Source organism: Sitophilus oryzae, unplaced genomic scaffold (assembly GCF_002938485.1).
Source record: "Sitophilus oryzae breed Bouriz unplaced genomic scaffold, Soryzae_2.0 scaffold_806_pilon_pilon, whole genome shotgun sequence".
In the NCBI taxonomy this organism is placed as follows: domain Eukaryota; kingdom Metazoa; phylum Arthropoda; class Insecta; order Coleoptera; family Curculionidae; genus Sitophilus; species Sitophilus oryzae.
The window spans coordinates 1216918-1244397 of record NW_022147424.1 but is presented as its reverse complement, the minus strand read 5'-3'; the positions used below and the strand labels follow the sequence as shown (position 1 = coordinate 1244397).

Here is a 27480-nt window from a genome sequence, read left to right as displayed (position 1 = left end):
TATTTTATTATAATACCATATGATCGAAAAAAAAACGGCATCATAGACGGCTAGGAAACGATAATCAATGATAATTTGACGAGATATAGCCCTAGAGGTCATTTGCCCGTCGTGCTTTTTTTTTATTTTTTAACGGCACTTACTGCCAGTTATTTCTCTTAAGAAGACTGTAATTTATTTTTAAATTGAGTAAAAATGATTTTAAAATGGTGTATAGTAGTTTAAAATTCGATTTTTTCGTCCATCTAATAAAATTGTCATTTGAAAAAAAAAATTACAGGCAAGCTGATTTTTTCAGAGTTTGTCAGCGACTGTCTTCTGAATGTAAAATAAACAAAATCGGAAAATTTTCCCTTGCGGGTTTTGAGCAATAGGGGTGGTTTTTTTAAAACTATACTACAACAAAATAATTAGACGCAAATTGTACATAAGAACATTCTCTATAAGTTCGCCTAATGAATTTTTTATAAGTTTATTATTTCCGGACTTAGCGGCCGTTTTGTAAGCCCTTTGGGGTGGTTTTTAAAAAGTTTGTTTTACAGCAAATTGACCTGTATGAAAGTTGTTCATAAAAAATGGACAAGCAACTTTTCCTCATGGCTTTTTTTTGTAGCTTCATTATTTTTGGAGATAGCGTCCAGTTCATGAACAAATTGGGGTAGTTTCATAATTTTTGTTTAGTTCTACAAATTTACCAACTTAAAGGTGTTCATATTAAAATTACATGCAAACTTCCCTATGATATGTATTTATTTTCGCAAAACGAAACATGGAATTCATCAAGTGAATGGATATTATGATTTTTTTTTAAATTGTATCGTCTTCTTTTGTGTGATTGACCTGGCGTCGTTGCAGTTAGAAGAGTTGCCAGTCCTTTTCTCTGAACGTCCACAATTTCAGCAACATTCAATCATTTCTTGCAAATAAAACACGAATTCATTTTCCAATAGCGCTTGTGAATTTCCTGAGAAAAAAGACATTTAAAGCTACCACCACTTGTTCATGATCTGGGCGCTATCTCCAAAAATAGTCAAGTTACAAAAAAAGTTCATAAGGCAAAGGTATATGTACTCTTATTTTGAACTAGTTAGGGTGAATTTGCAGAAAAAAGAGTAACATTGAAAACTACCCTAATTTGTTCATGAACTGGACGCTATCTCCAAAAATAATCAAGCTTCAAAAAAAATTCATGAGGAAAAGTTGCTTGTCTATTTATTATTGTTACGTTTTTCGTCGGTTCCGTGTGGATAGAAAGTCACAATTTATTTAAACACTATTTATTTAACACTAATTAACAAAAACAATAACGATAAAAGACTTATAGAACTATTTACAAACGATTTATAACGTCGGCTTACTTGGGGACCATTCCTTGGTGACTAGGTAGAAAATGTGCCTTGCTTGACCATGTTCATTGTCGGTTAGCCTCAAGACGCTTCCAACCTGTGGATCCTGTCGGCGTAGTTCTCCGACACGCCCAAACTTCTCATTGAACGTCGCAGCGATTCCTCTGGACATCCGTAAATCTCGGGCCACACAATGAGCGAGCGAATAATCAGGAGGCACGGAAAAGAGGTCTCGTTGATCTTCTTTGGTTACACCATAGCGAGCCTTCTCACTGTTGTTGTATCGGGCCATGAAATCGTCAAAGGACATTTCCGAATCAGGGGAACAAAGCTGCAGGTTCTCACGGTCCCAGTACGATCTTCTATTTCGCCTTGGTAAGGGCTCAAACGATTGAAATGAACTATCCTCGGTTTTCCTTTTGGCAATTTTCTGATACGGTATACGACGTCATTAATTCTATCCATGACTTCGTATGGGCCTTCCCACGAGGATTGTAGCTTCGGAGATAATCCACGACGTCTCTGCGGGTTGTACAGCCACACCAAATTCCCTGGTTGGTACCCTCCATGTTCAGCTTGAAGTCGTAGTGCTCCTTCATTCGGTCACTAGCGCTTTGAATATTTAGGCGGACTCGCTGATGAATGTCGTCCATCCTTTGGCGTAGTCTATGGACATAATCTTCTCCGGCGACATCTTCTCCCGGTCGGCAACCAAACTTCAGATCACAAGGTAGGCGCACTTCCCGTCCCATAACGATGCTGGCTGGAGTTTGCCCTGTGGATTCTTGGACGGATGAACGATAGGCCAACAGGAACAGGTGAAGAAATTTGTCCCAGTCTCTTTGATGGGCAGAGACTACTTTGGCCAGATAATGGTTGATAGTTCTGTTCATGCGTTCAACCATCCCACGGATTGTGGATGCAGAGCAGTCGTCCTGGTCTTGCGGATGTTAAGGACCTCACAGACGCCTTGGAACAGATTGGACTCAAAGTTTCTTCCCTGATCTGAATGAAGCTCCATGGGAACACAAAACCTGCAGATCCATTCTTTAACAAGGGCATCAGCAATGGTGGACGCTTCTTGATTTGGCAGCGCGTAGGCCTCGACCCATTTGCTGAAGTAATCCATTACGACCACAATGTATTTGTTGCCATCGTTCGTTTCCGGGAAAGGACCAGCCACGTCGATCGCTATTCGTTCGAAGTGACTGCCAACATTGTACTGGCGCATAGGGGCTTTACCACGCTTTTGTGGTCCATTGATAGCAGCGCAAACGTCGCATTTCTTACACCAGGCCCTCACATCTTCTGTGCAGTTCACCCAATAGAACCGTTCACGCAGCTTGCCAAGGGTCTTGCTAACACCAAGATGTTCACCGCTAGTTCCATTGTGAACTTCCGCCAAGACTTCCGGGACCCTCTTCTTTGGAATGACGATCTGCCTTCTCTCTTCTTGTCCCTCCGGTCTCTCGATCACACGGCGAAGTAGTCCGTTATCTATTACCAAGGAATTCCACTGGGCCCAGTACGACTTTACGTTCGGCGAATATCTGCAAACTTCCTCCCACGTTGGTCTCTGGTCCGCGTTTTTCCAGTTAATCACCAAGCCCAACTCTGGATCGCTGATTTGGTCATTTGCAAGATCTTCGGTTTGCCAACTATCACCAACCACGGTCGTCCTTAAGACTTTCACTTCTTTCTCATCTTTGCAACGATTTCCCATCTGTCCGCAATTCCAACAGCGAATCGGTCCCCCCTTCTTGCTCATATACTGATCCAGTCTCTTCGGAGGCGTGGGTTCGGATCCCACCGCTGCCACCAAATTGTTACGTTTTTCGTCGGTTCCGTGTGGATAGAAAGTCACAATTTATTTAAACACTATTACGGTGTCTATTCTTTAATGCGATGTTAAGGTCATCTGAGGGCGGGACATATAGTTAGGTTAGGTCGAGTCCACACGGGTCCACAACATTATGAACAACTTTCATACGGGTCAGTTTGCTGTAAAACAAACTTTTTGAAAACCACCCCAAAGGGCTCATGAAACGGCCGCTAAGTCCGGAAATAATAAACTTACAAAAAAAAATCATTAGGCGAACTTATAGAGAATGTTCTTATGTACAATTTGTGTCTAATTATTTTGTTGTAGTACAGTTTTAAAAAAACCACCCGTATTGCTCAAAAACCGCAAGGGGAAAATTTCCGATTTTGTTAATTTTACACTCAGAAGACAGTCGCTGACAAATTCTGAAAAAATCAGCTTGCCCGTAATTTTTTTTCATTCTCTATACGGCGATACAATTTTACTGGATTATAATTAGTTGTCAATTTTTGAGAAGTTTTATGTCAATTTTTGGCTAAAATATTAAAAACGTCACAAATACATTTGTGACGTTTTATTTGTTAAAAAAAGCCGAAAGATTCAACTTGGCTACAACAAATAATATCTTAATTGCAGGATTTTAATCAATACAGTGTCCTCAATAAATAAATTATAATTTAAAAATTTGATGTCAATATCAAATGTTAAAAAACATGTTAAATTGGGAAATGATTCTTTTAAGTTATTTACGTTTATTTTGTCGAAATATTTTTAAAATAATATATTACTAACCTATGTAAATGATAAAAAAGATCAAAAATGAATATTAAATTTTATAGATCTTTAATAAAATTCGAATTGATTAAATACCTTAATGACAATTGCGAAACTTGCAAATGAACTTGAATATAATATTTAAATCTTGTATTTCTTTAGCATAGGGTATTTATATAGACTTAGTTTAATAATGCATACTTCTATACAAGGCGAGTATTAAATAATGTAGGTAGTATATTTCGAGTAGTATTATTCTCAATGAGTTTTTTTTACGAAAAAATTTTTTTGAAAATTTCACACCTCTACTTTTCAAGCAATAACATGCTTTAATGTTGACTAGTTACCATGGCAACTGAAAAAATTTCCGGAAATTTTTTCGAGGCGCCACGAAACTTTAGTGGAAATTTTTTGACAGTTGAAAAGCTAAACATAAGATCTACAATCATAATGTGAATGAACTACAATGTCTATATATTGAAATATTACCCATTTGAGTTTTAGCATTTGATGTAACTAAGGTTGGTAATATTTTTTATTTAAGGAAATATGTTAGATATACCTACATATGAATTTCTTCGAAATTGCCATGTTCTAAAAAATATAGTTCTGCCGCCTTTATTTAACTAAAGCTGGTATTTTTCTATTTAACGAAATATGATGGATATATCTATATGATTTTTTTAGAATTTATTTCATGTTGAATTATCTTCAATGCCAAATCTTTAATGATATCGACTAATATAGCAAAATAATAACGAAACACATTTAGTAATTATAGGTTTTATTAATATTAAAAACACAATTATTGTAAATGTTTGTAGGCTGGCTTGAATTGGTGGTTTGAATCTGGGTATTTTCTGTTTTATTTTGCATTGTGCTCTGATCATGATTGAACTGGCTAGTACTTGATGAAATGCTCCTCATGGATTCAATCATCTGTTGATGATGTTCAGCGTCCAACTGTAAGTAAGGTTTGATCGACTGACTATTACTATGTCCAGTAATTTTAATGAGCTGTTGTTCACCAACTCCTTTCTTGGCCAAATTCGAAACAGCTGTTGCTCTTGCAGAATGATTGGTTATTTTAACTTTTTTAGTGTCAATTCCTATATCTGAAGCTGCTGATTTAAACCATGAAGATACAATGTTCTTACCAACTGGGCTATTCTTGTACCATCCTTTCGAATTGGGTTGATTCCAGTATGGGTTTGGTGTTAAGAATAGTCTGTCGGTTTGAATAAGATTTCCCCTTTTTTCCATCAACTTTCTAAACAAGCGAACCGGACACATTTGTGGATTTTCGAAATTTCTAATCAACCATTTACTATCCGACAGTTTTTTAGAACCACCTTGTGTGGTTTTAGAGAAAATTGGATTATATTCTATCCGACCTTTTGGGTTTCCGAAATTATCAGTTTCTTCTTTGAAGTATTGGATACAAGCAGAATGTCCTTCCCCTCCTCTCCATGCCAGCTCATGTGAAACTATGTGAAAAAATTTACGCTGCAACCCATCTGGAGTATTTTCATCCCACATTTCAATAATTTTTTTGTATTCGTCACTGGTTAAGGCTGAAGCACTCACTTTTCTTTTTGCTGAATCTCTCTGTAGTATTTTGCGCTTAGCATCGCGTGCAGCTCTGGCGGTCACAAATTCCACATCAGAAAACGGATTAAATTTTATTTTATATTTTTCGTAATAAATTTCTTGCAACTGCTTAGCAGTAGAGTTCCACATCACTTTGACCACACTTTCCTTATAATCTTCAAAATTTTTCTTTTTCATATTAAATGCGTAGTCCTCCAGTATAGTAGCCAGCTGTACTACACTCATACACTCATGAATATTATACGACTTTTCATCACAAAATTCAACAAACTGTTTCCATACACTTGATTTTGATTTTCGGGTGTTATCTGGTTTTATATTTTCAATTTCTTCTTTAATGACTTGTTGGTTTACTTTTTCAAATCGCGACATTTCGCTATACACTTCTTACTCTACGTACAGACGTTTTGAAACTAGTGACAGAGCTAGTGATAGCTTAATGACAGAATCGCAAACAAAAATGACAAAACACATAATATGTCAAAAACATCAATACCTTGGCCAACTTAACAAATTGAAATTATTTTAAAATGTCATGTTGGATTAATTTTTTTTTTCAAATTTAGGTGTGAAATTTTCTTACCGAATACCAAAAAAATTTTTTTGGAATTTTTTTTAGATTTTTTTAAATTTTTAGTTAAACAAACTTAATGGTGCGTTTAGACTTGAGCACGCACGAGCTGAGCGTGCGCGCACGGCATTCGTTCGCGCTCTCGGCTCCGTTCAAATTAAAAACTTATTTTTCGATGAATGAAGTTGTGTTGGCGAAAATAATGGACGACCAAGAAATAATCGAGGCTGCAGTCATTGTTATGACAAAACAAATTGCCGGTGCAAACTGAGCGTTCGCGCACACATAAAATCCCTTTGAGCACGGACCAAAAACCGACACCAGACGGCTCACGTTCGCGACTGCTCGAGCACAGACAGATTCAGAGTGAGCGTGCGCGCACAGCCGTTTACACTTGAGCATTCGCGGAGGATCAGTGCGTGCGTGCTCAAGTCTAAACGCACCATAATATAATGCATAGACGGTTTTTACAACTTAACGCCTCATTTATTGATATTCTCCTTTATCAATAGTTTCGTCCAAATCATAATAATGTAGAATTGTAGAATATTATTATAGAATAAGTGTATCTTTTTCTGTCTACAGATATCTTTGGAGCCATTTCCAAGCTGTTCGAAACATATCCAAGCTTGTTCAAAGTATGGTTCGGTCCTCGATTGTTCTATGCAACCTGTGATCCAAAAATCAACGAAATTCTTCTGAGCAACACAAATGTCTTGCGGAAAGAGTATCTCTATAGGATGATAGAACCAGTATCTGGAGGAGGACTCATCAATCAACTTAGAGGTAGCTCTATTTGTTTTGTTGCAGTAAATAATTTGTATTTTTTTCTTTGTGAAACATCGTTGAAATATCAGTATTTTAATTTAATAAAACACGCTTTTAGATGTGTCAAAATTTAATGAGAGTACCTTTATCTCTACATATGTGTGTTTCGGCTTGCTAGGCCTTTTTCAAGGGTTTTTTAAAACTAACCGTCTGACTACATTGTAAGAAATGTCTATACATATGTGGCGGATTCATCTTTCCAAAAATCCTATATGGGTATTTCGCCACTGCAAGAAAATCTACAAAATAATAGTTATACATATATATGTATATATATATATATATATATATATATATATATATATATATATATATATATATATATATATATATATATATATATATATATATATATATATATATATATATATATATATATATATATAATAAATAATATTTTCTTGCCTTTAGCTGTGTATTTTTTCTAATTTCGAAAAATCGAAAGTAGAGAAAAAATTAAAAAAAAAATAAAAAGTAAAAAGAAAATTGTTTTGCTTGTCGTAAAGGGGGGAACCAAGATCCACTCCCACAACCGGTTTCTGGGCCTACCCTTTATCAGGTGGGCTGTCCAGGGGCTGGTTCTCACCGATACGGCAAGCAAAACTTCTTCTATATCTACAGACGATGTCGTAAAGTGTCGGTGAGATATTAGTGCATCTCCCGTCAAAAGATGGTAAAGAGCGTTTTTCGGCCCGCTCAAATATATAAAATGAACAAAATTCTTACAGCTTTAGTGTATATTAATAAATAATATTTTCTTGCCTTTAGCTGTGTATTTTTTCTAATTTCGAAAAATCGAAAGTAGAGAAAAAATTAAAAAAAATAAAAAGTAAAAAGAAAATTGTTTTGCTTGTCGTAAAGGGGAGAACCAAGCTCCACTCCCACAACCGGTTTCTGGGCCTACCCTTCATCAGGTGGGCTGTCCAGGGGCTGGTTCTCACCGATACGGCAAGCAAAACTTCTTCTATATCTACAGACGATGTCGTAAAGTGTCGGTGAGATATTAGTGCATCTCCCGTCAAAAGATGGTAAAGAGCGTTTTTCGGCCCGCTCAAATATATGAAATGAACAAAATTTCTTACACCTTTAGTGTATATTAATAAATAATATTTTTCTTGCCTTAGCTGTGTATTTTTTCTAATTTCGAAAAATCGAAAGTAGAGAAAAATTTAAAAAATAAAAATAAAAGTAAAAAAAGTAAAATTGTTTGCTTGTCGTAAAGGGGAACCAAGCTCCACTCCCCACAACCGGTTTCTGGGCCTACCCTTCATCAGGTGGGCTGTCCAGGGCTGGTTCTCACCCTTTACGACAAGCAAAACAATTTTCTTTTACTTTTTATTTTTTTTTTTAATTTTTCTCTACTTTCGATTTTTTCGAAATTAGAAAAAAATACACAGCTAAAGGCAAGAAAATATTATTTATTAATATACACTAAAGCTGTAAGAATTTTGTTCATTTCATATATATATATATATATATATATATATATATATATATATATATATATATATATATATATATATATATATATATATATATATATATATATATATATATATATATATATATTTAATATAATGGAAAATTTACGACAAGTCGTGTTTATATACTCTCTATACTCCCTTATTATTATTATTATTATTATTATTATTATATACTCTGCGCTGTACTCGACATATTGTGGAAACGACCCAAGCTCACCTGATGATGGGGTAGGGCCCCGAAACCGGTAGTGAGAGCAGGTTGATCCACATTATGTTGAACACAGCGTGGAATTAATTTCTATATTAGCAGTTCAAGGCAAGAAACTCTTATATAATTTTATTATATACCTAAAAACTGCAAGAAATTTATTTTCCATTATATAATTTGGGCTAGCCGCAAAAAGCCTCTATATACTATCGATAGTTGTGCCTCGGTGGTACGAAAGTACTACCATTGCACATAGGCCGCTATCTCGCGATGCGGGACTTAATATCTTACCGCTACTTTACGACAAGTCGTGTTTATATACTCTGCGCTGTGCTCGACATATTGTGGAAACGACCCAAGCTCACCTGATGATGGGGTGGGGCCCCGAAACCGGTAGTGAGAGCAGGTTGATCCACATTATGTTGAACACAGCGTGGAATTAATTTCTATATTAGCAGTTCAAGGCAAGAAACTCTTATATAATTTTAGTATATATATTTATATATTGCGGATTTTTACGACATTCGTCGTCTCCCGCTTCTCAACTTCCACAGATTTCTGTCTGTCTAGTCTTCTTCCTGAAGGCCCCTAGAATTCATTAGCGTCAACTAAGCCCTGCTTCCATCTTCGAGGTGGTTTTCCACGTTTCCGCCTTTCGATTGGTGTCCATGAATGAATTCTTTTAGGCCATCGGTTATCATCCATTCGTTGGAGGTTTGGTTTGGTTTGGCCGTCAATGGCGTCGAGAATAGTTTCTTTTTCTCCTATAATTTCTCGTATTCTTTGATTTGAGATGTGTTCCAGTCTTTAAATGCGACAACTTCTTCGCTAAAATTCCATTTCAAGAGACAGCAAACCTATCTTTCTCTACTTTGTTTAGCTCCCACGTTTCAGCCCCATAAGTGGTAATGCTCTCTACAATGGCTTTATAAAGTAGAATTTTTGTTTTTTGGATAATTTTGTCACTCCACAACAACGAGTTAAGTTGACCGATAACTCTGTTTCCTTGACCAACTTTATTTGCAATATCTTGAGTGCTTTTTCCATTTGTTGTAAAAGTGACGCCCAAGTATTTAAATGTACAGACATTTTTAATTGTGCCGATTCCACCCACTACCATGAACTCCGTCTTCTTTGTGTTGATTGTTACGCCCCATTTCGAATATTCCTCATGCAGTTTTCTAAACATATAACGACCTGGTCGTCGGCAAAGAGCAAGGAATATAAAGTGTCTTTTCCTACTGGGATTCCCATTCCACGGCATTTCATCTTCCAACACTTTAGTACTTCCTATTAGTGCTTTTATTAATAAATAAAAGCTATTAAGATTAAGCTATATAATTAAGAAACGTGGAAAATTGTTGGCAGACATTTTTCTGGTCGCTAAAATGCCGACAGACAAAGCGAAAGAGGCATGAAATTTTAAAAATTATCTCGAAAATTATTAAAAAATGAAATTTGAACAATGAAAAAAAATATACTTGCATACATGCATGACGATTGGTGGAATGTCATATTTATATATTTTAAAAGCCGTATGCAACAGGGCAGACAAAAATATCGTGGCTAAATCAACTGCAGACAGTTATCAAAAGCGCGATATTACTCTAGCGCTTTCAGGGAACGCTCGCGCTCGCCGCCTCATCCATTTAAGTATAGATAAATCATGTATACGATTATATATAAATATATTTTTTTATTATTAAATTACTAAAACAGATATCATACATTTACTATTCTGTCTCACTATTTGTATCTGACTCATCGTACTGCAGATCCCCGCTCTCGCAAACGAGTCTTATTCTTCTGAGTCGATCTCTGCACCGTAAAATTTTTGTAGACCAGATATTATGTTTCAATTGATAACGTGGCCAGCGTTTCCTGAATACTTTTATACAGGGTGAAATATTAGGTTAAATAAGTGAAAATACTTTTAGGGATGATATATTTCGACTCCAGGAACACGTCTATGAGTTTTTTACAAAAAAAGACGTAGAAAATCGTGCATTATTTTTAAATTTTCCTGTATATTTTAGAAAACTTTTTAAAACTGCCTGTTCACCGCAAATTTACAAACGGTATAATTATTTCTTAACCTATCATGCTTACGGCTTTACTCTATGGCTACGACACTAAAATAATGGATGCAAGTACAGAAAAAAAACAGGTGTCTCACAAAATTATTTAAAAATAAATCAATTTCTTTTTAAATTTTCAAACTTGAATAACTCGATTATTTTGGACTTATTTGGAAAACGGTAAAAAGAAAATATTGTAGCGTTTTTTAAACAACCACCACTGCGAACGGCAGCTTTTCATCGGAGAGCAGTCGTGGATAAGGTATTTCACTGGAAAGAAAACTAATTAATAACAATAAACAAAAAAATAGATATTGGGCGCCAGGCATGTACAGAGAAAGAAAACACAGTTGTATATTACTTAAAACTAATGACTATATTCATTCATGATGTTCGTTGCTGATACATGACATGTAGAGTTCTAGTGAATATGTAGTGGTTATATGTCAAAGAAAGTGGTGGTAAGAGTCGTACTAAATATCAATGAAAACAACTACGATAAAATACAGGACATGTAAAGTTTAAGAGAAAATATGAAATGTAGCATTACTTTAATTAATTTGATATATTCCATATGATGCTAAATCGAAGATGTTACACCTGTAGATTCTAGAATCTATGTTTGATTATCCATCTATTAAAATAGTGCAATAATATCTATAAAAAGTAATAGTATTACAAGGCGTAATATAATGAAACCTAAAATCTAAATCACATTGTAACTACTGAATCGACATAAATGTTCTTAATAATCTAACCACTAAATATAGTCTGTACGATATTATTTAAAATATACGTTACTGTTTAAGACTGAAAATATTTTAGATGTTAAATGTAAAACTAGAACTTAAATATACACTTAGCTGTTCTTTTATGTAAACTTGCTTCAAACAGTAGCAGCGTGAGGTGGTCTAGCATCTCTGTACTGTCTGTCGGCCATCCTGTTGGCCAAAACAACAAAAGGGGCCAGATTGAGAACACCGTGAATCACTTCAGCCGTAGCTACTGACTAGGCTTAGAAATGGGAGTGAAGCAGCATGGGACTCAAGCTACATCCACGCTGTGGCACTTAGATGTAAGAAAAAATCGTTCTTACTGGGGACACTCGTCCACAGGACATCTGTACATAAGAGAATGTCTGTACATAAGGCACTACCCGTACCTTGGACACAGTCCGTACTTTGGACACAGTCCGTACCTTGGACCCAGTCCGTATCTTGGACACAGTCCGTACCTTGGACCCTAAAAATATGAAACTCTTGTTTAAAACCAAACAAGGTCTAATAAACAAAATAAACCTACCTCGAAATACTTCCGAGGGCTCAATAAATAATAAACAACATGTCCTTTCTTCCATGTGACATTCTGGAGGACAAAAGAAAAGGGACGCCAACAAAACACAAATACAAGTTGGGACATCCGTAATCTACCCTAAAAATATTCAATAATAATATCGAATCTAAAAGGATAATATTTCATCTTTACCTGTTGCTTCGAAATAGCAGCTGATTCAAATTATACAGCAAGATTTAAATAATCACCATTTCTAAAAGCTGGGATACAACAGAGCGTCAAAACGAAGTGAGGTTAAGCACGGAGAGTTGACAGAAGCGATGTTGACAGCGCGCGCCTCCACAGAATAGTAACAGGGTTGTGTCGAACGATAACAGGGTTGGCGACCAGGGAACGTAAAAATTACGCGTCAAATAAACTATCCGACCTGAACGAGAGGGAATCCGGTGATGATCATATATTATATATAAAAAAGACATGTAACGAACTAAAAACGTTACAATATGTTTCTTTTATCGAGATCTACCAGCTCTGAAAATATTTGCACTTATTCAAGATTCACCCTGTAGAGTAATATCGCGTTTTTATAACTGTCTACCGCTGAATGAGGCACGTTTTTTTTTGTCTGTCCGTTTGCATACGGCTTTTTAAATAAATAAACATACCATTCCAGAAACATCAAATCCCATGCCTCTTTCGGGTTGTCTGCCGGCATTTTAGTCACGAGAAAAATGTCTGTCAACAGTTTTACACGTTTCTTAATAATAAATAAAAGCTATTTTCGCAATTATAACACGTGTACCTTATAATATTTTTACTGTCAAAATTTCACCCTTTCGATTAGCCGCCCCAAAAAAAAACAAAAGGATACTTCACACACAAAATTGGCCATGTAACGAAGATAAGGTTTTTTATGTAGCCAGCTCTCAGTCTATAAATAGTGTCACTAACTCTGCATTGTTTTATTTATTTGTCTGTCAAATTTATGTGTCTACTAGGTATTAAGAAATTTTCCTGCAATTTACCTTTAAAGAAATAAGAAGTAAACATCAATATTTTCTTCTCTTCACATTAGATGCCAACGACATTTCAATGGAAACGTTTAATCTATGAGAACAATAAATTATTCGCATTGCATAATATACCTAGCTTTTTCTATTCGGTCAACTTGAGTACAAGTGCAATAATTAGGTCGATCTTTTGCGAAACATGTTTTAACATTTACTCCGCTGCTTTTTTTAGCATAAAGAAGTGTTTTTTTCAGCTTGTCATCCTTAAAAAATCACCAAACGAGTTTTTTAACATCGCCTAATAATACTAATTAACTTAGTAAAACAGATGGTTTGATTTAATGAACTTGATCTCCTAAAAATGCCAAGAAACAATCACTTATTGGAGCTTTTTATTGCAACATTTTTGCCAAGTTATTAACGAGTTTTGTAAATGTTATTGTCTTATTAAGAGCGTTCGGTTTACCTTTTTTTTTAATAGTTTTATCTCAGTACTGTCAGTTACAATGAGAACCACTTACGAATATTTAATTGACTTCAAAAATGTATTTACTTGCATTACTATAAACAAATTCCATTAAATTTTGAAAGTATTTAAATGTTGGTACTTGATTTGAGAAGGTCAAGAATATTCTCCTGTAAATATGTAAACGTTTGTAAACAAAATGCATAACTGTTACAATTATTGTACAGGGTGAGTCAACGATAAAGTCCATTACCTCATTTGTTTCGAGGTTTACAAAGAAAAGTTGGTTATAAAGGTTACAGGGAAGGTTAAGATACAAATTTTAAAATTATTACAGAGTGTACAGCGTGCTTCAAAACTGTGTGGCGGATATAAAATATATTTTTTTAAATGAAACGCTTTATTTTTTATTTTAATTTTAGATTCTGCTTAAAATTCTATAACTTTTTATACAGGGTTGTTCACCACATATCACACGGAGTATTGTAGCTAAACGATTAGATTTTTGACAAATTGCAAGTTTTGTGTTTGTGTTTTTTGATACAGAGTGTCCCAAATAAATAAAAAAATATCAAAGTTGTATTTTTTTAAACGGACCACCCTGTATATTGTTACATTTTGAGTTCCTACGATTAAAATAAAGGTAAATTTGATTTAGGTTTATCACACTTAAACCGTTTTTGAAATATTTTCAATTTTGTGAAATCGCAGTAAAAAATTTAAGGCTTTATTTCTCTAAGGGTATCGAAGTTTTTAATACCAAATATTTACAGAAGTTTATTTATTGATCAGTTATTGTGTTGCAATAATAAAAAGAATACTAACCTCATAGAGAGTGTATAAAAATTTATTTTAAATAATTTCTAGCTTTAAACGGCAATAACTTGTTTAATTTAAATGGAACACCCTGTATATTTTAGAAGAATTAGATGCACAATTTAATTTTCTATCAAATTGTATTATATCATTTTTTGTCTATCCCTTCAAGTTTTCGTAGAAAATGCATGTTCTTATAATTGAGGCCTCATTTATCCATATATACCCATGGAATATTGACATTTTAGCTTGATTTTAAAGCAACAAATGTAAAAAATGTACAGGTGCTAAAGACGATAATATTACTAGCGCATTTGTATACAAAAAGAACACTTTTTAAATTTTCATGACATATTTATAAGAGTATACTTTTAATTAAATATACCACCATTATTTCCGCCCAAATATTAATTAATTACATACTTAATTGTGTTAGTTAATAAATTATTCCAAATAAATGTGGATTTGAATCAGAAATCAATATAATAATAAGTTATGAAAATGAACGTCTCTGTTATAAATAAGCATTCGTCAAAACACAAAATAAAATGTTTAAGGGATTACTTTTTACCACACTGTCTAATACACATACAAAATTTAGTTTTTTCAGTATTAGGAGCAAGTATTACTAATCAACGCAAACAGTCAATTAATGTAGTTTGAATACTGGAATCATCTTAATTGGTCCTCTTTAACAAATATTTAGACAGTTTTTTTTATTTTTAATGAAATAAACGAACTATTATCGACAATATTAGTATCTGTCCTCTTCAAAAGTTTGTTACATCTTTAAAAATAATCTAAAATGTCAATATTACATAGGTATATTGATAAATGAGGTCTAAATTATAAAGGAAATGCATTTCCTACGAAAACTTGAAGAGATAGGTAAAAAATGGTATAATACAATTTGATAGACAATTAAATTGTGCATCTGATTCTCATGAAATATACAGGGGATTCTATTTAAATTAAACAAGTTATTGCCGTTTAAAGCTAATAATTATTTCAAATAAATTTTTAGACACTCTGTATAAGATAGTATATTTTTTATTATTGCAACACAAAATTTGGTAAATAGAAATACTTCAGGACAATATTTGGTTTCAAAAACTTAAATTCGCCTAGAGAAATGAAGCATTAAATTTATTACCGTATTTAATCTTAGAAACTAAAAATGTAATAATATACAGGGTGTTCCATTTAAAAAATATAACTCTGATATTTTTTATTTTATTTTGGGACACATTGTATTTTATTGTGTTGCATTAAAAAAAACAAATGTAATACTCGCCACACTTTTGAAACGCTCTGTATTAGTCCATATTTAATATTGTTGTTGTAAAATTATGTTATGTTTTATATAAATAATTATTTTAATGTATCATTATGTTTATTTCTCTATTAAAGATTATTAATTACAATTTATTGTTACAGTTCCAACATGGAAGAGACACCGAAAAATCATAATGCCAACGTTTAACCAGAAAATTTTGGATGGCTTTGTTGACATTTTCGTGGACAGATCAGAAGTCTTGGTGTCGGTGATGAAAAAATTAGTTGGAGTAAAAAACGTCAATATATACGATTTGTTCTCTAGGTGTACTTTGGATATAGTTTGCAGTAAGCTGGTGTTAATTTTTTAGTTATGATATTATTATGTCTAATTATTTTCTGTTTATTTTCCTTGTAGAAACAGCCATGGGAGTTCAAATTGATGCCCAGATCAAAGATACAGATTTCCACAGATGGGCTGACGAGTAAGTAATTGTTTTTTTTTAAGTCTAATTTAAGTATACAGGGTGTGTTAACCTACAGTATTTAAAATAGGCTCCATGTTAAGTTTCCTATTTGAGATTTTTTCACTTCAAGCGTTGTTTTATAGATAAGTACTATACGATCGAAAAAAAACGGCGCAAAGTTGGCTTGGAAATGACGATCGATGACATACTGATTTTTTAACAAAGTGTCGCAATATGACATGGCCGGACAGATTTTTTTACGTCGCTTGACGTTTAAAGTCATAGGCTACTAGTTAAAAACCAAAAAAAATATACACTTAAAAACTAAATCTTAAATAACTTAAAAACGATTTATTTTAGGTATAGGAACATGTATAATCAAAAAGTAACGAATTGAAAAACCCTTTCATTAGTGAAATTTTATTTATGATAGTTTTTTAATTTCTCAATTCCATGAGAGCTACGGCCGATATTATACATATAACATTCAAACAATTTAGGGTGTATTCCGTTGCTTACCTTGGTTATGGTTTTATGTTCTGTTTCTATCGGTTTCCTGAAAGTTTTCTTATTACGGAACAAGGTTCTTGAAAAATTCAGTTATAACTATCACCAAACTAACCAACACGAGAAGGCTGGTTTTTCTGGTTTTATCAGTGTCATTTATGTGACAGAAATGAAGCAAATATTGGAAGTTCGAGTGAAATTCTCGTTTAATTTCTAAAATTTGTTATAATATTTTTTATTTACATCTAAAAGCAATGTAGGTAGGCAGTAAAGGTAAATAAATTTCATTAACTAAATAAAATGACTTTTTAAGACCATTTAAACTTATCCAGGAACATTTAAAGAAAACATCAAAAACAAGACAAGTAATCGTGAATGTTTTGTAAGCTATAAAAATATAAATAATATTGATTAGATTTGTTTATTTTTTATTGATCTGTTTTAATATTGGACCTGCAAATATCCACTTGAGCTGTCTAACGAGTTTAACAGTTTATTAATAAAGTACTTTTCAATATTAAACTCCATTGAAAAGAAGAAGCAAACGTAAAAGCAGAGAATAGGTACATTAAAAATGCATAAAAGATAACAGTGATAACAGTGGAAATATTGCTTCTTTTCCCGCTCTACTCTTTATCATATGCCCAGCTCTAAAATAAGTATGTTGGGTGTAGACATTTTGAATTTACCATCGTTAAAAGCAGAAACCGAAAGAATACCGGTAATTTTACATCACTAGGTATAATATTTTTAATGACAAACGTCTACTAAGAAAAAATACTTCTATTATAGATCTATTTTATTCATTAAAATATCTGTTATTATTTGGATAGTATTAGTTTCATTCTTTTCTTTTTTTGATCTTTGCGTATTTTTGACTAGTTTGAGAAGAGTCTCACCCAACCCAGTGTGTTTTCATAATAGATATTTTTCAAATAAAAATTAATTATTTTTACAGAATTATGGATTTGATTATGAAACGAATATTCAACGTATATTACCACTTGGACTGGATTTATTTTTTGACGTCGGAAGGCAAGACTGCCTCCATTAACGCCAGCAATTTGAGGAACTATACCCGTAATGTAAATATCATTTTTATTTCTGTATTTCCTATGATTTTATAATAATATAATGAATTACTGTTTTATTTTATTTTAGGTGGTCATCACAAAAAGAAACGAATATGAAAGCAAGTTTAATAACGGCGAATTAGTTTTTGAAGATGGTAAGATAAACTCCATTAATAAAGAAAGCATCATCATCCTCAGCTTATTCAACCATTTCCAGTTATGGTGTAGCCTCTCTCACAAATTTAGATACTCTTTTTGTAGTTAGGCCCATTGTTGTCTATTATTGGTTATGCGGGTGCAAGTTATTCCCGCTAATTTCCTAATATCATTGTCCCAACTCAGGTTCGGTCTTCTTCTAGGTCTCTTAATTCCTCTTGTGTATCTTGGTATGTGAGGAAAGGTGACCCAGTCCAGGAAAGTTTTCTCGTTATAATTCGGTTTTCATATATTCTTTTGATGATAAAAATGTTATTTTATAACGAATTTATACCTCCCAATCCAAGAATCATACTTCTTCGGCTAATGGCAAGCTGCTGATGGGCACATGCCATCCAGTTCAAAAGGACCCAGTCCAGGAAAGTTTTCTCGTTATAATTCGGTTTTAAAATACTCTTTTGATGATAAAAATGTTATTTTATAACAAATCTATACCCCCCAATTCAAGAATTTTACTTCTTCAGCTAATGGTAAACTGCTGATGGACACATGCCATCCAGTTCAAAAGGACCTGGTCCAGGAAAGTTTTCTCGTTATAATTCGGTTTTAATATATTCTTTTGATGATAAAAATGTTATTTTATAACGAATTTAGACCTCCCAATCCAAGAATCATACTTCTTCGGCTAATGGTAAACTGCCGATGGACACATGCCATCCAGTTCAAATGGACCCAGTCCACGAAAGTTTCCTCGTTATAATTCGGTTTTAATATACTCTTTTGAGGATAAAAATGTTATTTTATAACAAATCTATACCCCCCAATTCAAGAATTTTACTTCTTCAGCTAATGGTAAACTGCTGATGGACACATACCATCCAGTTCAAAAGGACCTAGTCCAGGAAAGTTTTCTCGTTATAATTCGGTTTTAATATATTCCTTTGATAATAAAAATGTTATTTTATAACGAATTTATACCCCCCAATTCAAGAATCTTACTTCTTCGGCTAATGGTAAACTGCTGATGGACACATGCCATCCAGTTCAAAAGGACCCAGTCCAGGAAAGTTTTCTCGTTATAATTCGGTTTTAATATACTCTTTTGATGATAAAAATGTTATTTTATAACGAGTCTATACCCCCCAATTCAAGAATCATACTTCTTCAGCTAATGGTAAACTGCTGATGGACACATACCATCCAGTTCAAGAGAACCCTGTCCAGGAAAGTTTTCTCGTTATAATTCGGTTTTAATATATTCTTTTGATGATAAAAATGTTATTTTATAACGAATCTATACCCCCCAATTCAAGAATCATACTTCTTCAGCTAATGGTAAACTGCTGATGGACACATACCATCCAGTTCAAGAGAACCCTGTCCAGGAAAGTTTTTTCGTTATAATTCGGTTTTAATATATTCTTTTGATGATAAAAATGTTATTTTATAACGAATCTATACCCCCCAATTTAAGAATCATACTTCTTCAGCTAATGGTAAACTGCTGATGGACACATGTCATCCAGTTCAAAAGGACCCAGTCCAGGAAAGTTTTCTCGTTATAATTCGATTTTAGTATATACTTTTGATGATAAAAATGTTATTTTATAACGAGTCTATACCCCCCAATTCAAGAATCATACTTCTTCAGCTAATGGTAAACTGCTGATGGACACATGTCATCCAGTTCAAAAGTACCCAGTCCAGGAAAGTTTTCTCGTTATAATTCGGTTTTAATATACTCTTTTGATGATAAAAATGTTATTTTATAACGAGTCTATACCCCCCAATTCAAGAATCATACTTCTTCAGCTAATGGTAAACTGCTGATGGACACATGTCATCCAGTTCAAAAGGACTCAGTCCAGGAAAGTTTTCTCGTTATAATTCGATTTTAGTATATTCTTTTGATGATAAAAATGTTATTTTATAACGAATCTATACCCCCCAATTCAAGAATCATACTTCTTCAGCTAATGGTAAACTGCTGATGGACACATGCCATCCAATTCAAAAGGACCTAGTCCAGGAAAGTTTTCTCGTTATAATTCGAATTTAGTATATTCTTTTGATGATAAAAATGTTATTTTATAACGAGTCTATACCCCCCAATTCAAGAATCATACTTCTTCAGCTAATGGTAAACTGCTGATGGACACATACCATCCAGTTCAAGAGAACCCTGTCCAGGAAAGTTTTCTCGTTATAATTCGATTTTAGTATATTCTTTTGATGATAAAAATGTTATTTTATAACGAATCTATACCCCCCAATTCAAGAATCATACTTCTTCAGCTAATGGTAAACTGCTGATGGACACATGCCATCCAATTCAAAAGGACCTAGTCCAGGAAAGTTTTCTCGTTATAATTCAGTTTTAATATATTCTTTTGATGATAAAAATGTTATTTTATAACGAATTTATACCTCCCAATTCAAGAATCAAACTTCTTCGGCTAATGGTAAATTGCTGATGGACACATGTCATCCAGTTCAAAAGGACCCAGTCCAGGAAAGTTTTCTCGTTATAATTCGGTTTTAATATACTCTTTTGATGATAAAAATGTTATTTTATAACGAGTCTATACCCCCCAATTCAAGAATCATACTTCTTCAGCTAATGGTAAACTGCTGATGGACACATGTCATCCAGTTCAAAAGTACCCAGTCCAGGAAAGTTTTCTCGTTATAATTCGGTTTTCATATACTCTTTTGATGATAAAAATGTTATTTTATAACGAGTCTATACCCCCCAATTCAAGAATCATACTTCTTCAGCTAATGGTAAACTGCTGATGGACACATGTCATCCAGTTCAAAAGGACTCAGTCCAGGAAAGTTTTCTCGTTATAATTCGATTTTAGTATATTCTTTTTGATGATAAAAAATGTTATTTTATAACGAATCTATACCCCCCAATTCAAGAATCATACTTCTTCAGCTAATGGTAAACTGCTGATGGACACATGCCATCCAATTCAAAAGGACCTAGTCCAGGAAAGTTTTCTCGTTATAATTCGATTTTAGTATATACTTTTGATGATAAAAATGTTATTTTATAACGAGTCTATACCCCCCAATTCAAGAATCATACTTCTTCAGCTAATGGTAAACTGCTGATGGACACATACCATCCAGTTCAAGAGAACCCTGTCCAGGAAAGTTTTCTCGTTATAATTCGGTTTTAATATATTCTTTTGATGATAAAAATGTTATTTTATAACGAATCTATACCCCCCAATTCAAGAATCATACTTCTTCAGCTAATGGTAAACTGCTGATGGACACATGCCATCCAGTTCAAAAGGACCTAGTCCAGGAAAGTTTTCTCGTTATAATTCGGTTTTAATATATTCTTTTGATGATAAAAATGTTATTTTATAACGAATTTATACCTCCCAATCCAAGAATCAAACTTCTTCGGCTAATGGTAAATTGCCGATGGACACATGTCATCCAGTTCAAAAGTACCCAGTCCAGGAAAGTTTTCTCGTTATAATTCGGTTTTAATATACTCTTTTGATGATAAAAATGTTATTTTATAACGAGTCTATACCCCCCAATTCAAGAATCATACTTCTTCAGCTAATGGTAAACTGTTGATGGACACATGTCATCCAATTCAAAAGGACCCAGTCCAGGAAAGTTTTCTCGTTATAATTCGATTTTAGTATATTCTTTTGATGATAAAAATGTTATTTTATAACGAATCTATACCCCCCAATTCAAGAATCATACTTCTTCAGCTAATGGTAAACTGCTGATGGACACATGCCATCCAATTCAAAAGGACCTAGTCCAGGAAAGTTTTCTCGTTATAATTCAGTTTTAATATATTCTTTTGATGATAAAAATGTTATTTTATAACGAATTTATACCTCCCAATCCAAGAATCAAACTTCTTCGGCTAATGGTAAATTGCTGATGGACACATGTCATCCAGTTCAAAAGGACCCAGTCCAGGAAAGTTTTCTCGTTATAATTCGGTTTTAATATACTCTTTTGATGATAAAAATGTTATTTTATAACGAGTCTATACCCCCCAATTCCAGAATCATACTTCTTCAGCTAATGGTAAAAGAAACATATTTTCTCTTTATCGTTTTTCAAATAAGTCCAAAATAACGGAGTTATTTTACTTTGAAAATTTCCAAAAAAAAAATATTTTTTGCTAAAATTTTGAGAACCATGGATCTTTTGGATTAGAACAATGGATCTTTTCTGGATTTTCTTTAATGCAAATTTAATCTAATACCTATGTTGCCATATTATCAAGAAATTATGTTTTTTAACTAAAAACCAAAAAATTTCCAAAATTTTTTTAAAAAATTTCGGATTTTCAAATTTTTTTTTTCGCAAAAAAAACCTCATAGGCGTGTTTCTGGGGTTGAACCAGTTAAAATACTTGCACTTATTTCTGGGACACCCTGTATAAATTTATTTGTTGGCATTTTAGATGGAATAAAAAGAAAAGCTTTTCTGGACTACCTCATCGAAATGTGTTACCAAGATGGGAAAAACAGTTTTACCGATGAGGAATTGATCGACGAGACGGTAACATTCATGATAGCTGTAAGTTATGATTAAACATTTTTATGTATGATTAATGTCTATTATTTTAGGGTACCGACACCACAGCAACCACCAATTGTTTCCTTTTCATAATATTTGGTCTTTATCCAGATGTACAGGTAATATCATCGTGTTAAGATTGTAGACTTGTTTTGGAAACTTTAAAAATTTACTATCTTATTCAAAACCAAATGTCTCCAATAAAAATAAAGTTATTGGGATGAATAAAAAAAGAAACTATCGAGAAAAGACGTACCTGGATGATAAAATAATTTTTAAATTCCTTGCTTTATTAACATACTCTACAGGGGTGTTTCAAACTTCCACCAAATTATCAATATTTTGTTTTCCCTCGTATAATTGACAGACAGGAACTTTTGTTTTTAATTTGTATAGAGGAACTAAAATTTACGGTTTGGTATGAAATTATTTTTTTCACTCAGTAGTTTTATACAGGTACGGACGAAAATTTATTACTCTTCAAACCAGTTAAAAATATGTAGGTGACGCCCTCTACAAGTAGAAGTCATATTTACATCAAAATCAAATTCAAAAAACTCCTAGACACCAATTTTTATGCACATATTGACGTTACTTTAGAAACTATTTTGAAAAAATCGAAATAAAAATGAAACTTCTAGACCCTGTATCTCCGAAACTAAGCATTTTCGGACATACATTTATACGAACTTTTTTACTTATTTTTTACTGCATTTTATATGCAGAATAATGCTGCCGAAGTTTCCGGAATACAGTTCGGACCACCCTGTATATCATGCCGGTATTCTTTTGTAAGAACAACGCAGGCGGTTGTTTAGCCCGTGCTTTTAAAAATTCGTTATTGTCTAGGTACCACTTCCAAACAAATATAAAAGTGTTTGATAGTCATATCCTTGATTATAGATAGACAAGGGTCATATATGTAATGTTTGTGATACATTTTTAGGAGAAAGTATTAGAAGAAGTTTTGGAAGTAATAGGTCCTGATCGACGTGTACAGTACGACGATCTACAACATTTCAAATACCTGGAAAGGGTGGTGAAGGAAACGATGAGGGTATTTCCTATTGTCCCTATGATAGTTAGGGCACTGGATGCCGATATAGATATAGGTGAGTGACATCTGTCTTTTAAAGCTGCAAGAATCACAGCATAGAAGAGAAAAACTGTAGTGTTTGGCTTATTTTACAGGGTTAATTGAAGGGTTTTTTTTACCCTAACTTTTAAACACCCTGTGCAATAATTTTGTGAGTAACTTTTCCCCAAACATTATTTTTCGATCAGATCCATGTCTCCTAAGCATTTTCTTGCCATCAACAATTTGCAATTTTTTCAACTTTTTACAACAAATTTTATGATGTTATTTTTTAATATCACGAGGTGGCTTTGGTGACTTATTATCGCAATTTGGTGATATTATCGCAATGTCATATCGACACTGATTAGAACTCTATACTAAAATTTAAAAAACGTTAAAAAGTAACGATACAGGCTTGATTTTAATAAATATTAGTAACACTAACAGATCTAAGAATATTAAAAAAAATAATAACTGCAAAACACAAAAAATATATAGTCTAATACTTTGTATTGCCTCCCTCGGCTGCTATAATTGTCTGTAGACGTCGTTCATACCATAGATTTAAAAATTAAAAGTTCATACTGTTAATGAGGCTGCAAACATTGTGTTGTCTTCCCATTCTTCTTCAAGGCTTCAAGGACCCAGCGAATATTCATAATTTCGGCCATATTCAACAAAATCAATGAGGCATGTGTTGACATGAGTCAAGAAACAAAATATTCTGGAGACATGATTCTGACCGAAAAATAATGTTTTAGGAAAATTTGCTCACGAAATTATTGTACAGGGTGTTTTAAAGATAAGGTAAAAAACAATTCTTTGATTAACCCTGTATAATAAGTCAAATATTGAAGTTTATAATAAACTGAGTTTACGAAATAAAATTGATATATTTATATACAGTTTGCTAAAAAAATCAAAGAAATAGGGCTAAAAATAAAAAAATATAACATTTTAAAAACAAGACCAAACATTTTTTCGTTGCGTTTTTTTGGATCTGAATGTAATAAGGTTAAATCTAAATAAAACAATTTTCAAATTATTTGTACCATTTTAGGTGAGCACGTACTACAAAAAGGTAGTTCCGTAGTTTTTGGAATCCTACAAACTCACAGGAACGAAGAATACTGGCCAGATCCACTTAAATTTGATCCAGATAGATTTCTTCCTGAAGAAGTCGCTAAGAGGCCGCCTGGTTGTTATATTCCTTTCTCATTTGGCCCGAGAAATTGTATAGGTAGGTAGAAATTATTTTTGTTAATCAGACTATAACCATTTCAGAACTATGACAGTTATATCTGTCATTTTGAAAATGTTACAATTTCTAAACATCACTTGGCGGCAACGGCCTAGCTACGTCGAAACACCGGTTCCCATTAGAACACCGAAGTTAAGCGACGTAAGGCGATACTGTTGGATGGACGGGTGACCGGTTCGAAACTCTGTATCGTGCTGTTGTCCAAAAAAAGGTAAAAGTGTAAAATCTATTGACACACACTGCTCATTCACGCCGGTTCGAGGCCGGATGAGATCGGATATCTCGTGAGTAAGAGTCGATTTAGACACTTGCCAAGTCGGTAGGCCATTGACCATGATATGGCCGAGGACCGCAGTTCGGATTCCGCGTAAACAATGTTGGCCCCGTCCAGATTAGCCCTGGCAGCAAAAAGGAGACGTTAACTTCAAATCTTTACTTTTAAACATCACTTGCATCTCGGTTTTTTGACAACTGGCCAAAAATGTAAAAACCACTTTGATTTTATCCTCGAATGACTTTCCCAATACATGGGATTAACCTCGGGATTAACCATTTTTCTTTTAAAAGATTTAAGTCTTTTATGAGATTTAAGTCTTTTTAGAATAGATTTAAGTCTTTTTTCATATATTTTTATCGTAAATTTTTAACAGCGGCATCAAATATGTTTTTACCATCTTTAGTTTCATAAAAAGTAGCAACTGTAAAAACAGTATCTTTGTACCGCTGCTCATAAACGAGAAACCCAGTAAAACACACAAAAATGGGACAACCTGTACTTGTAAGTACGGCAAAATTTAATTTTATTTAAGTTGTTGATGTTTTTATATGTGTGTTTTTATGTTCTTCGTGCTTTATTTTTTTATTGCTTATTATAGTTGTTTATATAATATTTTATTCTAATCTGTATCTACAATAAATTAATATAGATAATAAAAAAATCGGTAATGGGTAATACAAAAAAGTTAATTTTAACATTTAAAAAATAGGTATTTAAATTGAATTCTCGTTGTCTTGACTTAAGATGGATACAAGCCAATGTCTTGGTTGTTTGTTGAGCGATATTTTTTATTTTTGACAGGAGGTTCTATGGCTAAAAGAAGTACATTTTGTCCAGGGTAAGAAATGCGATACCTCATAGACGTACGTTTTAATGGGGTTTGATATTTTTCGAGTTGAGAGTAAATTACCCTTAGGACAGTATTTATTTCAAATCTGATAAATTATATTGAATCCTCCTTACCTAAGATACTTAAGTTCTAATTTGGATAAATATTGATACAGGGTGTGTCATTAAAATAAGACATTTTTATTTTTAATATTATTTTTTTAAGTACTTACGACGCCACTGAATAAACAACTGGTTTATTATCAGTAACCAATTATAACTACTTATCAATTAATAATCGTTTTTTTTATGGTGGTTTGGTCGAAGATGTTGACTTTTAGTTCGTTATAGTTTTATAAATCTTTGTTTAGAGCATATTTTTCAAAGTTAATAGTGATTTTTTTAAATATCTAACTATTTAGATTTTTTAAAATATTCCTCAATAAAACGAATAAAAATCATATTTCAGATTCCATTGAAAACTGGGTTTTTAAATTATTTTGTTATATTATATATTATATATTATATATTATAAACTCATTTTATTAGCAAACTTAAAAAACAATTTTTTAAAGTAAACAAAATAAATTGAAAATACTAAACGTTTTCTAACCCAGTGTGAGTACATATTATCAAAGCAAACCTTTGAACGAGGGTAAAGTAGATGAATTTACTAACGGAATTTACTTCGGGAATTTACTACTTCCTAAGTAACTTTTGTCTTTGGGCCTGAAGATGGGAATATTTTAAATTCCCGAAACATGTCGCCCCCCTTGCTTTTTTAAGCATTAATTTTTTTTTTAAAATAAACAACTTAAAGATTGTGAGTTATTGTCCTTTTACCCTCCTTCAAAGGTTTGCTTTGATAAATTGAAAATGTTTATTTTTTTTGTATCGTATCTTAATTATTATGGAAGCTATCTGAAAACTTAAATCGATTATTAATTGATAATTGGTTATAATTGGTTATTGATAATAAACCAGTTGTTTATCCAGTGGCGTCGTAAGTACTTAAAATAATAATAAAAATAAAAATGTCTTATTTTAATGACACACCCTGTATCAATATTTATCAAAATTAGAACTTAAGTATCTTAGGTAAGGATTATTCAATATAATTTATCAGATTTGAAATAAATACTGTCCTAAGGGTAGTTTACTCTTGACTGGAAAAATATCAAACCCCATTAAAACGTACGTCTATGAGGTGTCGCATTTCTTACCCTGGGCAAAATGTACGTCTTATAGCCATACAACCTCCTGCCAAAAATAAAAAATATCGCTCAACAAACAATCAAAATATTGGTTTGTATCCATCTTAAGTGGGACACCCTGTATATAAAATAATATCCCTCAAGTCAAGACAACGAGAATTCAATTTAAATACCTATTTTTTAAATGTTAAAATTAACTTTTTTGTATTACCCACTACCGATTTTTTTTTATTATCTGTATTAATTTATTGTAGATACAGATTAGAATAAAATAGTTGTTATTGTTGAAAGAACTATTAAATCTCAATCGTAGAAAAATAGTATGTATAGGTACTTATGAAAAAATAAAAAAATCGAATAACATTTTTCAAAATACGACCAAAAAAACCGATTCTTAACCAGTCATCCAGAATATAAAAATGAGCGTCATTATGAAGAAATAATAATCATTTATGGTACCATATA

The 27480-nt window shown here is 32.9% G+C and overlaps 1 protein-coding gene across 1 annotated transcript in view; it reads left to right on the top strand.

Moving 5' to 3' along the window:
- Window positions 1-27480, top strand: part of LOC115888687 (cytochrome P450 4C1-like) — a 36778-nt gene that overhangs the window by 6154 nt on the left and 3144 nt on the right. The window contains exons 3-11 of the mRNA XM_030908468.1: window positions 6710-6910; window positions 15745-15930; window positions 16001-16067; window positions 17515-17641; window positions 17718-17784; window positions 22242-22357; window positions 22408-22476; window positions 23304-23469; window positions 24496-24675. Of these exons, the coding sequence (XP_030764328.1) occupies window positions 6710-6910; window positions 15745-15930; window positions 16001-16067; window positions 17515-17641; window positions 17718-17784; window positions 22242-22357; window positions 22408-22476; window positions 23304-23469; window positions 24496-24675 (1179 nt within the window). The remainder of the gene's footprint in view (window positions 1-6709; window positions 6911-15744; window positions 15931-16000; window positions 16068-17514; window positions 17642-17717; window positions 17785-22241; window positions 22358-22407; window positions 22477-23303; window positions 23470-24495; window positions 24676-27480) is intronic.